The 16,548-nt window shown below is 41.3% G+C and overlaps 1 protein-coding gene across 1 annotated transcript in view; it reads right to left on the reverse strand.

Annotated features, from left to right (window-relative positions):
• The window catches only part of DNER (delta/notch like EGF repeat containing), a 374,690-nt gene that overhangs the window by 148,528 nt on the left and 209,614 nt on the right, over positions 1-16,548 (reverse strand). Inside the window, exon 6 of the mRNA XM_052662658.1 lies at positions 1,104-1,257. Coding sequence (XP_052518618.1) covers positions 1,104-1,257 — 154 coding nt within the window. The remainder of the gene's footprint in view (positions 1-1,103; positions 1,258-16,548) is intronic.

The following is a 16,548-nucleotide window of genomic DNA, read 5'->3' on the forward strand; positions in this document are numbered from 1 at the left end:
AAAGGCAATCATTTGATCTACAAGGGAAATACCCATACTTATACATAGATATATACACACAAACACTGGTCTGGAAAACATAAACCAAACTATTAACCTACCCTTATGACCTTATAAAGTTTGAGCTTGGATAGATGAGTGAAGAACTTTTCCTTCTTTGTTTATGAATTTCTGCATTGATGGACCTTACACTGAGCAGTTAATCGCCGCAACTCCCACTTCACTCCATCCGTCTCTCCATCCCCAGCCCTTACATCACCCTGAATCCCTGCCCAGTGGCAGAGATTGGCAAGAGGATGAGGTGGAAAGGGGAAGATGATGTCAGTTTTACACATTATTGATGCTAAAAAAGGAATAATGTGGTGTTTGCTTTTAAGCTGCATAGAAACAGTTATATCAAAATGTTCACCGGTAAAATGCCATTTCCTGCTCCTTAAGGGTTTATAACTGATTTGGCTGAGCAGTAAGTCAATAAGATGACTGCAAGAGAACAGAAGTCTGTGGACACACCGTCCACTGCACTTTCTTAAGAGTCACCCTTTGTGTTCTGAGATGTGAAAGTCTCATGCGGGGTCAGTGACTCCCCCATACTAACCAGGGAGTATTAAAGACTTGCCCAATTGTGCAGGATCATGTTCCAGGAGCCTGGACTAAAACATACATGAACAACAGGAAGCTAAACAAAAGAGAGGACTGGGTGGCATTACCTGCCCACCTGCATAGTTTAGCCTAAATTCTTCTTAAGCAACTTAGCAAAATCAGCCAGTACAGCACCAGCCCACACTCAGAACATATTTGAAGAACTGTCTTTGAAATATCCAGGCCTCCATTCAACCAGGAATATCATTGTCCCAGAACAGAAACGGTAGAATGCTAAGAGAGAAGCATCCTAACGTCAGGAAAACAGCCAAGGGACACAATGTTTATCCCCACGCAACTTCCTTCCTCCATTCCCAATGACATGAAGCTGGACTGATGGAACTAAATGAGACCTGGGAGGCACCTGTCCAACAGCTGGACAATGCATTGCCTGACCATTGTTAATTAATAAGTGTCTGTTCTACAGAGAGACAGACAGTAACTCTGAACTATGGAAACCTTACCAGCAAGGCAGACACAGGTGAAGTTGCCACCATCTTGCTTTTCCTTTGCATCAACACAGCTGGCATTGTTCTGGCAGGGTTTCTTCTGGCAGGCATCAAACTCTTCACAGAAAGTACCCGTGTATTGATCATCACAGTTACAGGAAAATGTTGCCTAAAACACAAACATACAGTATATATTACCTGAGCCCTCTAAAATGTGTGGTTAGCTGTGAAACTCAAAGTTCAAACATACCTCTCATTTTCATAATTATACCAACACTGAGTATTTTTATCATATCACTTATACCATGATCTGACTAAAATCAAAGCTTTCAAAGGAATAGTCTATTTCTCTACAGTTGCATTTCAAACATGTCTTTTCATTGATATGTATCCCAATGGTTTTTAATCTTCCTAAACCAGAAATGGAAATAATAATTACTTTAGGCAAAAAAATAAAGTTTTGCTGACCTGATATGGAAATGACAGTTTTGCTAGAGCACATATGTTGTGCTACAGCCATTAAATGAGATGTCACTCCAACTAAAAGACTTCAGCACAGAGAGCATGTGGGACCCATCGTCACCAAATGTGTTACTACACCTGTCTTTCCAGAGCATTGAGAGAATTTACCGAATCACCCTGGAAATTAGCTTCAACGTACAGCCACGTAGATGAACTGAGTGTAAGGGAAAATAATAGGGACTATTTCATTGGGTTTGTTATATTAGTAAAGGACCATAACTCAGGCCCAACAAACCGAATTTTAGTATCTATTTACTTACCTATTTGGCTGTATTGGGTCTTATTTGCAGCACTCGGGGTCTTTCCTGGTGGTGCCTGGGCTTAGCTGCTCTGCAGCATGTGGGATCTTAGTTCCCCCTCCAGGGTCTGAACCCTTAACAAATGGACCACCAGGGAAGTCCCCAGAGAACTGAATTTGACTGGACGCTTCATTTCTGAGACAGTTGTATAATCTCAATAAACTGAACCTTCCTGCTGTCTTCCTAATGCTGGCCTGAGGGTGATGTGTCTAAAACAGATCTGGGTCCAAACACTATGTAGATGGGACTGCAGATTCTCATGAAGAATAGAGGGGAGGAGGCAAAGGAAAATGGTATAAATAAAGTTTACTGCTTAAAAAAATCAAAACAAAATTGGGGAGAATGGATACATGTATATGTATGGCTGAGGCCCTTCACTGTTCACCTGAAACTACCACAATATTGTTAATTGGCTACACCCCAATTCAAAATAAAAAGTTCAAAGTTTGAAAAAAACAAACCAGCCCAAAGCACCTTTTCCAGCTTTCCGCAAGCCCCACATCAGGCAAGTGTTTCAAAGCCCCGCCCACAGCCACACCCAGCCGCGCCTCCCTCTCCCGGTGGTGGAGGAGGGGCATTGGTGTGTGTGTGTGTGTGTGTGTGTGTGTGTGTGTGTGTGTGTGTGTGTGTGTGTGTGTGTGTGTGTGTGGTGGGGTGGGGGAGGGTGGCCCCTTAATCTGATAGAGACTCTCAGGATCTCACCCAGTACCCACTTCCCCACCAAGCACTACACCACATCTTCTGTCCTAAAAATCAAAAAGGTTGCTCTTTCTTCTCTGTGATTTTTGTCTATTAATCAAGTTTTCTATTTCTTGTCCATCTCTTGATTAATTTACTCCTGAATGTTCGGTTTCTTTGTAGCTATTGCCAATGAGATTCTTTCCTCACCCATCCCTTTCTTGTAATTCCCATCATATCAGCTAGGGATTATCACTGATGAATAAATGCTAGTGCCTGTCTTCGCCTTGACTCTCAGAGTCAGAGGTTTCAGTTGATTCAGGTCAAAGGTTTCAGTTGATTCTCTTGGGTTTTCTAGATAAAACAACCTCCCTCCCCAAAAGAAGGGAACAACATTTGCAAATCATGATGTTGCCTTCTCTAGTCCTCATGGTTACATCGGTGCAGATCCAGAATAATTTTGATTTCAAAGGGAAATTTAGAGAATTCACTGTAAATAGAACACTAAGTAGAACACTTAGAATGACAATCAAATTTTATCAAATGCCATTTTAGCTTCTTGGAGTAGAAAGAGCAGCCACTTCAGTATTTTTGCCTGGAAAATTCCATGGACAGAGGAGCCTGGTGGGCTATAGCCCATGGCATCACAAAGAGTTGAACACGACTGACCACACACACACACCTTAGCTTCTATTTTTAAAAATCAACTTTTTATCTCTAACCTATCAGTATATGAACTGAATGTTTAAATTCCCTACTACTGACTTCTTATATTCCTAGAAAAGTCCACAAAGGTCCTTAAGTCAAACTGTTTTATGGCTGAATTCTTCTTGTATTTTTATTCTACTTGTATTTTATGACTGCATTCTACTTATACTTCTGTGACTTCCACCTAACATGCCCTATCCCCACAGACTCCTTTCCTAAGAAAAACTGTCCCTTGCCTGGTGAGATCATAGTTTACACCATAAAAGTGAAAGTGAAAGTCATTCAACTCGACTCAGAAAGTTGAGTCTGACTCTTTGCGATCCCATGAACTGTATAGAATTTTCCAGGCCAGAATACTGGAGTGGATAGCCATTCCCTTCTCCAGGGAATCTTCCCAACCCAGGGATAGAACCCTGGTCTCACGCACCGCAGGCGATTTCTTCACCATCTGAGCCACCAGGGAAACCCCTATACCATAAAAGGATGCCCTTTGTCACAAGGGGCTAAACCAGGAGTGGATGGAACTCTGATTTCAGCAACCAATCAAGAAGTCAAACAGTCAAACATGACATTAAGCTCAACCAAAACAGCCAGATTTTATGTAGGTGTATTTCTTTTGTTAGTTGAATTTGCTGTTGTTGAGGGAATGTGACAAATACTTACAAACTACAAAATCAAGTCCTCTTTAGTTTAAAGATACACCCTTCAATTATATCTTAGGAACCAGAACAAAAGAAATAAGAGCAGCAGCTTTTTCTATTTAAGTTAAAGATAAATTGTCTGCCTTCTATTCCTATCATCTCACACCTCCTTGTGGCAAATGGAAGTTGCCTCTACATTCTAGCAGTAATTGATTCCTGTTTTTTTCATGACGTTGTGAGTTTTTTTTTTTTTTTCCTTTTGTGTGTGTTTGTAGAGGCTATTAATAGTTGCATGCTGAGGAAAGCTCATCAAGGACTATTAGAAAAGCAGCCTTGTAATTAGGAAAACTCCTTTTCTGGAACTGTCTTCTACCTAAATAGATACTTCTCCAGAGAAAGGCACCTATTTACAGATGGCCAATAGGCACATGAAAATATATTAAACATTGCTAATTATTAGGGAAATGCAAATCAAAATTACAGTAAGTTACCACCTCACACCAGTCAGAATGTCCACCATTAAAAAGCCTACAAATAACAAATGCTAGAGAGCATGGAGAAAAGGGAACCCTTCTACACTGTTGGTAGGAATGTACATTGATGCAGTCACTATGGAAAACAGTATGGAGGTTCCTCAAAAACTAAACACAGAGTTGCCATATGATCCAGCCAGCCCATTCATGGGCATATATCTGTAGGAAGCTCCAATTCAAAAAGATCCATGCACCTCAGTGTTCACTGCAGCACTGCTTACAATAGCCCAGACACAGAAGCGAGCAAAATGTCCATCAACAGATGATCGGAAAACACGTGGTACAGGGGCTTCCCTCATGGTCCAGTGGTTAAGAGTCTGCTTTGGCACCAGTTTAATCCCTGGTCTGAGAACATCCCCCAGGCTGTGGAGCAACTAAGCCTGTGCACCACAGCTACTGAGCCTGAGCTCTAAGTCCTCGAGCCACAACTACTGAAGCATGTGGACCTAGGGCCTGTGCTCCACAACAAGAGAGGCAATGAGAAGTCTGCACACCGCAACAAAGACTACCCCTTACTCACCACAATTAGAGAAATCTCACATGCAGCAATGAAGACCCGCCATAGCAAAATAATAAAATACCTAAATAAATCTTTTTTTTTTTTTTGGAAAAAAGAAGATGTGGTACATATATGCAATGGAATATTACTCAGCCATAAAAAAGAACAAAACAATACCATTTGCAGCAACATGGATGGACCCAGAGATTATCATAATGAGTGAAGTAAGTCAAAAAAAGAAAGACAACTACCATATGATATCACTTATATATGGAATCTAAAACACAACACAAACTTATTAACAAAACATAAACAGACTCACAGAAAACAAACATCATCACCAAACAAAAAAGTGGTGGGGAAGCGATAAATTAGGAGTTTGGGATTAGCAGATACAAACTACCATATATAAAACAGATCAACAAAAAGGGCCTACTGTATAGCACCAGGAACTATACTCAATATCTTGTAATAAACCATAATGGAAAAAATATGAAAAAGAATGTATATGTATACATATACATATAACTGCATTACTGCTGTATATCAGAATCTAATACAATATTATAAACCAACTATAAAAATAATAAAATATTTAATAAAAAATAAATAAATAAACTGATAAAAATAAAATAATACAAAATTTAAAATGAAAATAGAACTATTTTCTTTGGAAAATCTTGTCCTTGCTCAAATGGACAATGGTGCACAACTTTGATATTTGCAGGGGACTGTCCAGACCCCCTTGTGCATCTCCACAGAGCTATGACTGCCTTTGACTGTAAAAGCTATGCATACCCTGTGCACACAGTTCCAAGCTGGGCCTCAGCATTGTAATAAATTACTCCATGTCATTATTTTTGGCAGCTGTCTTCTAAAATTTATTTGGTTTGCATCCAGTCATTCCATTTGCAGATAAATTTCTTTGGTCATTCAAGGGATACATTTTACATATAATTCATCTGGCATGTTCCACGGAAAATATGTCACTTGTGAAAATAAATTATGGAAAGCCCCAAATCAAATATCTCTGAGTTAGATTTGACTGAATTTATGTATATATATATGTATATATATATATATGAAGTATAATTGAATGAATTCAAAGCTAAAATGAAAGCCACGTGTTTTGTTCTAAGCAAGAAGCTTGACAGAAATGTTAAGAAATTGTTGAAACAATAGCTTTTGACCAAGCAAAGCGCCGAACTGATTCTTAAACCTTGATTGATGGATGAGGAAGAAGATTAAGAACAGTTTATATACTCGTGACCATAAAATTTTAGTTCTGTCTTTGTGTATTCTGTGCCACGCTGCCCATAAAGTTAGATCTCTTCTAAAGTCCACTTGGATTCCAAAGTCCATTTGGAAAGAACAAAGAGCTTTCCTATAATATTAACACGATTTTTAAAAAATAGTTTCAAGACTTTGAATTATAAGGGGCCATAAATATTTATTAGGAAACTCTATTTTTAGTGTATTTGTTGTAAAAATACTGTACTCAATTACTGACATTTGTGAACTATTCTATCAACCTTGAGAAGTTTAACCCACTCTGATAGCACCAAGTTGTGTCCTGGTTTTTTTTTTTTTTTTTGGCTGCACCATGTGACTTGTGGCGTGTTGGTTCCCCAGCCAAAGGTTGACCTCTTGCCCTCTTCAGTGGAAGAGCAGAGTCCCAATCACTGGACCACCAAGGAAGTCCCGAGAGGAAAGTTGGTTTTTCATTTATCTATTTATTTAATTTATTTGTTGTGCTGGATCTTCGTTGCTTCCTTCAAGCTTTTCTCTAGTTGTGGCGAGTGGGGGCTATGCTCCAATTGCCGAGCTCAAGCTTCTCATCGTGGTGGCTTCTCTTGCTTCGGAGTATGGGCTCTAGGGTGGGTGGGTGGGCTTCAGTAGTTCAGGCATGTGGGCTCAGTAGTTGCGGCTCCCAGGCTCTGGAGCAAAGATTCAATAGTTGTAGTAGCTGGGTTTAGTTGCTCTGCCATATGTGAGATCTTCCCAGATCAGAAATCAAACCCGTGTCTCTTATGTTGGTAGGCGAATTCTTTACCACTGAGCCACCATGGAAGCCTCCGAGAGAATTTTTTTGAGGAGCTTTATTTCTCTCTTTCAGAGTCATAGTTTTTCAATTCTTATACACTTGCTCCCTTAAACAAAGTGTATAGAAAACACACATCTCTTTTTGTCGTCCCAGCAACATCAGTATAAACAGAGAACACCCAGCCAACTAGACATGGAAGCTCATTGTTAGTAGAGTTTGCTGCTGCTGCTGCTGCTGCTGCTGCTGCTAAGTCACTTCAGTCATGTCCGACTCTGTGCGACCCCATAGACGGCAGCCCACCAGGCTCCCCCGTCCCTGGGATTCTCCAGGCAAGAACACTGGAGTGGGTTGCCATTTCCTTCTCCAATGCATGAAAGTGAAAAGGGAAAGTGAAGTCGCTCAGTCGTGTCCGACTCTTAGCCACCCCAGGGACCGCAGCCTAGCAGGCTCCTTCGTCCATGGGATTTTCCAGGCAAGAGTACTGGAGTGGGTTGCCATTGCCTTCTCGGTTATAGAGCTTACTCACAGTGAATTATCTCTTTAATCTTCACCCACCAGGTGGGTCCTCCCAGATCCATTTTAGGAGTTGAGAACAGACTGGACAGAAAGGTGAGATAAACTGCTTAAGGTGCTTCAGCTGGTAAGTGTACGGTCACGGCTTAAATTCCTATCATCCAATTCCAAATCCTATTCCACTCACATATTGTCCAATCACCACCGTGATCATCCATGGGTACCACAGACCCATGTGGGGATACCCTTCACCCTTGCTCTAAAATAACCCCCAACAACAGCTGTATTTGATTTCTAGCTCCAGATTTCTATAGCTTTTCTACCTCCTTCCTTGCTATCTGGCTGTCTTCCCTATCAGCATCATTGACTGTCCTCTTGGTTCACTGGTCCTAATTTCCTTCAGTTGTAAGAATAACACAAACTTTATTCAAATACGTCAAAATAGAGTAAAAACGTCCTTTTTGAGGGTTGGATGCATCTCTTGTACAAAAAGTGCCTAGTCACTTATGGACAGAGTTGGAAACTTTGCAAAGTTCTTCACCAGAACTGGAGGTCCCTCGTGTCTGCATACATGATAGACATTTGAGTGTTCATTGAATTAAGCTGACCTGATAGTCCACTCCTTAAAGGTAGACTTGTGTAAGAGTTCTGTGCAGTACAAGGGTCCTCTTCGTCTACTCCCTTGTCCATTTCTGATGGTTTTGTGTCTTATTAAGATAGAATCACAGCCACTTATGCATTCTTCATCCACACCTTCACACTAAAGGTGATGCTGAAAAGGATTAGGAGGACAATCCCAAACCAAAACTTAAAAAGAGCTAAAGCTCTGATAATGGAAAGGAGATGATTTAAGCCTCTCTTGGCTAATGCACACTCAAAGCCAATTTCAGCTTCTGTCATGGACCAGCCTGATTCCAAACAACACCTGGGCAATCCAGAGTTAAATGTCTGAACATCTGCAAGGTCAAAACTTGGGCTAATGAGTTGATAATTGCTGAAACAGGCAATGCAGACATGGTGGTTTGCCAAACTGCTTTCTCTGCTTTCAAATATGATGAAATTTTTCAGAATAAAAGATTTGCTGTTTTTATATTAAGAGTTTGGCTAAATCTCAAGAAAGGAAAGATAAAACTCTGAAACACTAGAATCACATTTCAGCATCCTGTGTCCAGCTCCTCCCTGTGGGCTGTGCAATTGCATTTAGCATAGGGATGTTGTGGAAAACACTGCATGTACGTCACCAAGTCCCTGTATATGAAGTCCCCCTCCAGAAATTCATTTCACATTCAAGTGCAGGAAAAGCTCTGCTTGGCCTAAGGGACTGACATGTCTTTTTCTGAGGACAAAAGGAATCACGAAACGGAACATATTTCCCTCTGAACAACCCAGTTGTCTTTAAAAAACAAAAAAAAAGGAGGCTCAGTCATTCCAATGGCAAGGGAAGGTCTGACCATGTCTCAGCTTGCCCAGCATGCCAGGGTCATAAGTAGGGCACACCCAGCCCATGTCACGGCTGGGAGAGTGGAATTCCTGCTTACAGAGCTCTGAAAATTCAGAAGATCTCCTAAACTAGTATTCCATACACAGCAAGGTCAAGTAGAGTCTATTTCCTACGGTTGGAAAGCTCTGGAATCTTCTTACTCCCAGTTAATAGAGGAACTCCAGTTGAGCTATTTCAAATCCTAAAAGATGATGTTGTGAAAGTGCTGCACTCAATATGCCAGCAAATTTGGAAAACTCAGCAGCGGCCACAGGACTGGAAAAGGTCACTTTTCATTCCAATCCCAAAGAAAGGCAATGCCAAAGAATGCTCAAACTACCGCACAATTTCACTCATCTCACGTGCTAGTAAAGTGATGCTCAAAACTCTCCAACCCAGGCTTCAGCAGTACATGAACCGTGAACTTCCAGATGTTCAAGCTGGTTTTAGAAAAGGCAGAGGAACCAGAGATCAAATTGCCAACATCCACTGGATCATCGAAAAAGCAAGAGAGTTTCAGAAAAACATCTATTTCTGCTTTATTGACTATGCCACAAAGCCTTTGACTATGTGGATCACAATAAACTGTGTGGAAAATTCATCAAGAGATGGGAATACCAGACCACCTGACCTGCCTCTTGAGAAATCTGTATGCAGGTCAGGAAGCAACAGGTAAAACTGGACATGGAACAACAGACTGGTTCCAAACAGGAAAAGGAGTATGTCAAGGCTGTATATTGTCACTGTGCTTATTTAACTTATATGCAGAGTATATCATGAGAAAATGCGGGGCCGGATGAAGCACAAGCTGGAATCAAGATTGCCAGGAGAAATATCAATAACCTCAGATATGCAGATGACACCATCTTTATGGCAGAAAGTGAAGAAGAACTAAAGAGCCTTTTGATGAAAGTGAAAGAGGAGAGTGAAAAAGTTGGTTTAAAGCTCAACATTCAGAAAACTAAGATCACAGCACCCAGTCCCATCACTTCATGGAAAATAGATTGGGAAACAGTGGAAATAGTGGCTGACTTTATTTTGGGGGGCTCCGAACTTACTACATATGGTGACTGCAGCCATGAAATTAAAAGACACTTACTCCTCAGGAGGAAACTTATGACCAACCTAGACAGCATATTAAAAAGTAGAGACATTACTTTGCCAACAAAGGTCCGTCTAGTCAAGGCTATGGTTTTTCCAGTAGTCATGTATGGATGTGACAGTTGGACTATAAAGAAAGCTGAGTGCTGAAGAATTGATGCTTTTGAACTGCGGTGCTGGAGAAGACTCTTGAGAGTCCCTTGGACTGCTTATCCTAAAGGAGATCAGTCCTGAGTGTTCATTGGAAGGACTGATGTTGAAGCTGAGACTCCAATACTTTGGCCACCTGATGCAAAGAGCTGACTCACTTGAAAAGACCCTGATGCCGGGAAAGATTAAGGGCAGGAGCAGAAGGGGACAACAGAGGATGATATGGTTGGATGGCACCACTGACTCAATGGACAGGAGTTTGGGTGGACTCTGGGAGTTGGTGATAGATGGGGAGGCCTGGCGTGCTGCAGTCCATGGGGTCGCAAAGAGTCGGACACAGCGGAGTGACTGAACTGAACTGACTGAATAAAGGAGATCATCCGTGAAGATGATCCCCTCAGTAAGGGCTTTCTGTAGCTCCTTGATCAAATGCTTGTGTTGCCCTAAATGGACTTCAGGCAAGGAAGGTGATGAATCCTAACTCATGGAACAATGCAGCATCATATTCTAGCCTGAGGTGTCCATCATCCCAAATGCACCGACCCAGAATCTATGGAGGTAGAGGTCACAGAAGCCTCATCCTTGCCATTCTAAGCCAAGGACCTATTATTCCAAGTTGAGGAACTAGAGCAGCTGGTCATTCAGGTCTGAAAGTACACAGTGGACAAACACTAAAACTTTGATAAAAAGTGGTAACTCTAGCACACATTTTCATTTCATTAAGTATAGATGAGCTATAACTAAAGGGTCAGACAATCAGTCTAGAATGTTCTTTTAGACATATGAAATTTAGACTTTTACTAAACCCAGATTTAGCATTTCAAGCGACAGAAATGGTTATTCTGACATAAAATTTTAAGAGACTATCTGAGAATTCTATTTAGGATGTTAAATTCCCTATAAATGTCTTTTCCTGAGCCCAGGCCACATAAGAACACCTGGAGTCCAGCCATAGAGATGAACTGTTGCTTCTTACTGGGAACACAGTGAACCATCTCAAAGGAAAACTCGCAACGAATTACAGTTTTAAAATTCTGGTCCATTGGCTGGGTCTTACTGTTCTATTATTCACATTTAAACAACGTACTCTCATTGCTTATAGCTCATAATATTATTATTTTCCCATTAGTCTTAAATATACTATTGCTCTTCTCTTTGGGTCATTAATTGCAAATGTAGCAGCTTACTTTTTAAATAAAACATGCAGATCATCTAAACATTGAACTCAAGACTTGACATTCATGAATTCCTAGAATTAATTTCTTTGGCTTAAACAGTAAATTCTAAAAAATAGAAATGATAATGAATGAGATAGCCATGCTCTTTCCTTGCAAAAGACTTTGAAGTTTACTAATTACATAAGGGAGAAGAAAGTAAATGTCTTTCAGGAAATTTTGTAGAAGACTGTTCTTGAAATTGCATATATGGGTTGGCAGAATGGAAGTGTTCACAAGCAGTTTCCCAGGGTAGGAACAAGGACACAGATGTACAGAACAGACTTATGGACACTGCAGAGACAGGAGATGATGGGACGAATAGAGAGAGTAATGTTGAAAACATATATATTACCATATGTAAAATAGATGGCTAATGGGAAGCTGCTGTATAACACAGAGAGCTCAACCTGGTGCTATAAGACAACCTAGAGGGGTGGGATGAGATGGGAGGTGGGAGGGAGTTTCAAGCAGGAAGGGACATATGTATACCTATGACTGATTCATGCTGATGTATGGCAAAAACCACCACAACATTATAAATCAATTATCTTCCAATTAAAATAAATTTAAAAAGAACAATTTCCAACCAAATCACTGCAACTTATGTGCTCTCAGCATACATTAGGCATAAGATTTTCATGTAATCACCCTTGATCTCCTGTTGACCAACATCTGTGTATTTATTTGCTGCAAAATTCTAATCCACTAACAAAAGTAGCATTTGACTTTTTTTAAAAAATGGATGTCATTGAAAACTCGTCTTCTATTGAATTTCCTGGAAAAACAAATCCACCTGATCCTACAAGTAATTAACACACCATTCTACTTTTCTTATTTTAAAATTCAATTTAGCCTCCTAGTTATTTCCTTTGCTACATCAAAAGAAAATGATAAAGAAAAAGCTTTAATAAAATGGACATTTTGATGTATAAATTATTGATGAGATGGATTCACTGAAGAAAAAAGAAGCTTCCCAACGTCTTCTTCAGGTTCCCTGGGCAGGAAAACTCACTATGAATTGCGTTTTGAAATGTAAAGCAAAGATGATAAACCAGGGATAACTTTCACGATGAAAAGTCAATGGGGACAGGGCAGGGTTTAAAACCATCATTTACTGCAGAAATCTCCCGTCATATGCCAACTACCCTGTAAAGATTCACTTAATCTTTGCAGCCATCTTGCAGGATGGGTATTGTTTTTCTATTTCACAAATGAGGAAACAGACTGGCGAATGGAAGCCATCTGCTCAAAGTCATACAGCTACTCAGAGGCAGAGGAAGGCAGATTTGGTCTCCTTCCAAAGAGATCTTTACAATTTAACATATTGAGAAATGCAAGGAATTGAGTTACAAACAATGAGGGGCAGGGTTCAAACAACATTTTGAGAAAAGGGATGAGGGCAGCCTTTGCCCATTGAGAATCTGAAGGGGATGACCTCCAATGGCCTCTTCAGCTTTTACATCTGCTGGACCTGGGTTTCAGTCCCAAATAAACCATAAGCCCCTAATGTCACTATCCTCCTCCAAGTGATTCCATGTCATTTTATTCAGTCACTAAGTCATGTCCGACTCTTGGCGATCCCATGGACTGTAGCCCACCAGGCTCCTCTGTCCTCCACTATCTCCCTGAGTTGGCTCAAATTCATGACCATTCAGTGAGTGATGCTATGCTGGACTGGGTTGCCATTTCCTTTTCCAGGAGATCTTCCCAACCCAGGGATCAAACTCGAGCCTCCTGCATTGGCAGGTGGATTCTTTACCACTGAGCCATCAGAAAAGCCCCTTCCATGCCACACTGGGGTGCGAACAACCATCTTGTGGGTTTCTTTCCTGTTCTTGCTATTACTTTGATAGCAATATCAATGGCAGGGCTGCCACAACAGAGTAGCAAGGCTGGGTGGCTTAAACAACAGAAATTTATTTTCTCACAATACAGGGGCCTAGGAAATCCAAGGTGTCTATAGGGTTGGTTTCTTTGAAGATCTCTCTTCTTGGCTTATAGACGGTCCTCTCTCCCTATGCCTTCACGTGATCCTCCTTCTGTTTATGTCTATGTCCTAACCTCCTCTTTTTATAAGGACATCAGTCATTATCCTAAGGGCTTTGCAAAATGCAGATACCCTCATTGTTACCGTTATTCCAATTTTATGTTTGAGGAAATGGAGGCACAGAGACGGTGAGTAAATGGACCAAGTTCTGCCAGCTAATCAACTGAAGTGTTAAAATGTGAACCCAGGAAATCTGGTTCCAGGATCTCCCCTCTATATAAAAGAAACTACAATCAAACTGAACCACAGATGACCATGTAGTGTAGTAAGAAAAACACACTACACAACCTGCTGAGATGCTATTCCCAGTTCTTCCATCTCTTTGACTTTGGGCAAGAAATTTACATTATTTATGACTTGATTTCCTGTTGGACCTCAGGTCAATAAAAAGGAGAAAATGAAAGTAGATGCGCTATAACCCAAAGATTCTATTATTTATGTTGCTGGCTTTAAAAATTTAACTGTGTAATATCTAAAGTTACACAAAGGATACTAGAGAACCCTTATCCAATAATGAAAGGGTTCAGCACAGCCACTTAACAGATAAAATGACTGTATCAGTAACACAGGAGGAGTGAGGGGCTGGGCCCCAGTCTCAGTTCCTCTTTGAGTCAAGTGATGAAAATCAACAAATCAATTAACAAGCTAGATTCAGGGACCAGGATACACAAATGGAGACTAGAAATTAGGCTTGGGTAAGATCATCAAAGCCACCTTCCCTTATGGCTCAGCAGTAAAGAATCCACTTGCAATGCAGGAAACTGGAGTTCAATCCCTGGGTTGGGAAGATTCCCTGGAAATCCTATGACAGAGGATCCTGGGATGCTACAGCCCATGAAGTCGCAAGAGTCAGACACAACTTAATGACTAAACCACCACCACCAAGCTCATCAAAACCCTCAATCTCTTTTTTCCATTAAGATTGCACTGAAAGTGAAGAGAAAGTGAAAGTGGCTCAGGTGTGTCTGACTCTCTGTGACCCCATGGACTATAGATCCCTCGGAATTCTCCAGGTCATAATACTGGAGTGGGTAGCCTTTCCCTACTCCAGGGGATCTTCCCAACCCAGAGATCGAACCCAGGTCTCCTGCATTGCAGGCAGATTCTTTACCAGCTGAGCCACAAGGGAAGGCCAAGAATACTGGAGTGGGTAGCCTATCCCTTCTCCAGCAGAACTTCCCGATCCAGGAATCAAACTGAGATCTCCTGCATTGCAGGCAGATTCTTTACCAACTGAGCTCTCAGGGAAGCCTGCAAGATTGCACTAGTCCTTCACAGATCTTGGAGACAGGGACGGTCAACCCCTGAAATGGATGTGGGGACCAGGCAGGAGGTGCACTTGCACGTGGTCAGGTAAAGGGTGCAGATCCTTACAGAGAACCCCAGCCCCCTGTCCTGCCTGTTCAAACAGTCTGATTGCTCTAGTCTACCCATAGGTCAGTCCTGAGCAGAAACTTTTGTTCTTTTGGGGATGAACTGTTGAGTTCTCAAGACCTTTGTCACCATCTGACAGTCAAGACCCCAAGATGGGGAGACAGACCTGAAAAATTCCACCAGTGGGCACCTGCTTCAACGCTCCTCTCCTAGCACATCCCTCTTGCACGTGGTCCCTCTTTCATATTTCCTCTCTCCATCTCCATCCTCCATCCCTGTCTCCTATTTATCCTCATTCCCTTTGGACTCCACACAAATGGGCTACTATGTTCACAGACCATGGCTAACCCAACACACTTCTCAGTTCCCATCTTTAGCCAGTACCTGAGCCTTCCTCTATACATTTGCAACTTTAACCTATGTTTACTCTTCCATACCTGGAATTCTCCTTTGCCTCAGCCTTCCGATCTACTTTCCTCTTAATACATTATTTTATAGTTCACATGCTTTTGTGGACAGTCACAATGCAGAGACCCTGGTTTGATTCCTGGGTCGGGAAGATCCACTGGAGAAGGGATAAGCTACCCACTCCAGTATTCTTGCCCTTCCCTTGTGGCTCAGCTGCTAAGGAATCTACCTGCAGCGCGGGAGGCCTGGGTCTGATCTCTAGCTTAGGAAGATGCCCTGGAGAAGGGAGAGACTATTCACTCCAGTATTCTGGCCTGGAGAATTCCATGGGGTCGCAAAGAGCCAGACATGACTGAGTGACTTTCACTTTCACCAATCCAACTCAAAATGAGAGACTGTAGGTAAACGAAAAAGTAGAACACAGCAGAGTTGGTAGGATCATCAGTGCAGCCTTCTTTAGGGAGGATGAATGCAATTCTTCATCCCCTTGCCCTCCTATTGAAATAAGAATGCACGCAGGAATCTAGATTCATCTTATTAGTATTGGTATCACAGTCTGAACTCCAGGAAGTCTGTCTTGATTATATAATCCCTGACACCACAGCATTTAATTAAAAATATTTCCTCAGTATTAAAGGGGAAAAATCTTTTCATTTTATTGTCAATGATTTTATTTATAGAGAGTCCCTGATCTGATGGATGTTTTTCTTTATTGAATTTACACTCACACAAACTGAAGTAACACCAGCAGAGGTGGGAAGGTCTTATCTTCATTTTAATTAAATCTTATCTCGCTAAATGCTTGCTGCTTTCATGGTTTTCACACTGAACAAAAGGCAGGTTATACCTAATAGATGTGTTTCTCCAGGATAATTAGAAAAGAATGATTCTAACAATTTCCAGAAGACGCTCATCAAAAGCTCTGACTCAAGGGTGGCAAAAGAATTAGGGAAGTTCATGGGCAAGGTGAATCTTGCTTGCTTCGAACTGCTTTTACTAATGTATAATATTCTCATGAACATTCACCATCCTCCATCCCTGTGTCTTGTTTATCCCCATTCCCTTTGGACTCCACCCATATGGGCTACTATGTTCACAGACCATGGCTGACCCAACACACTTCCCAATTCCTGTATTTAGCCAGTACATGAGTCTTCCTCTATACATTTGTAACTTTAACCTGTTTTCTCTTCTATTAAACCTAGAATTCTCCTTTGCCTCAGCCTTCAGATCTACTTTCCTCTCA

This window comes from Budorcas taxicolor, chromosome 2 (genome assembly GCF_023091745.1).
Source record: "Budorcas taxicolor isolate Tak-1 chromosome 2, Takin1.1, whole genome shotgun sequence".
NCBI lineage: Eukaryota > Metazoa > Chordata > Mammalia > Artiodactyla > Bovidae > Budorcas > Budorcas taxicolor.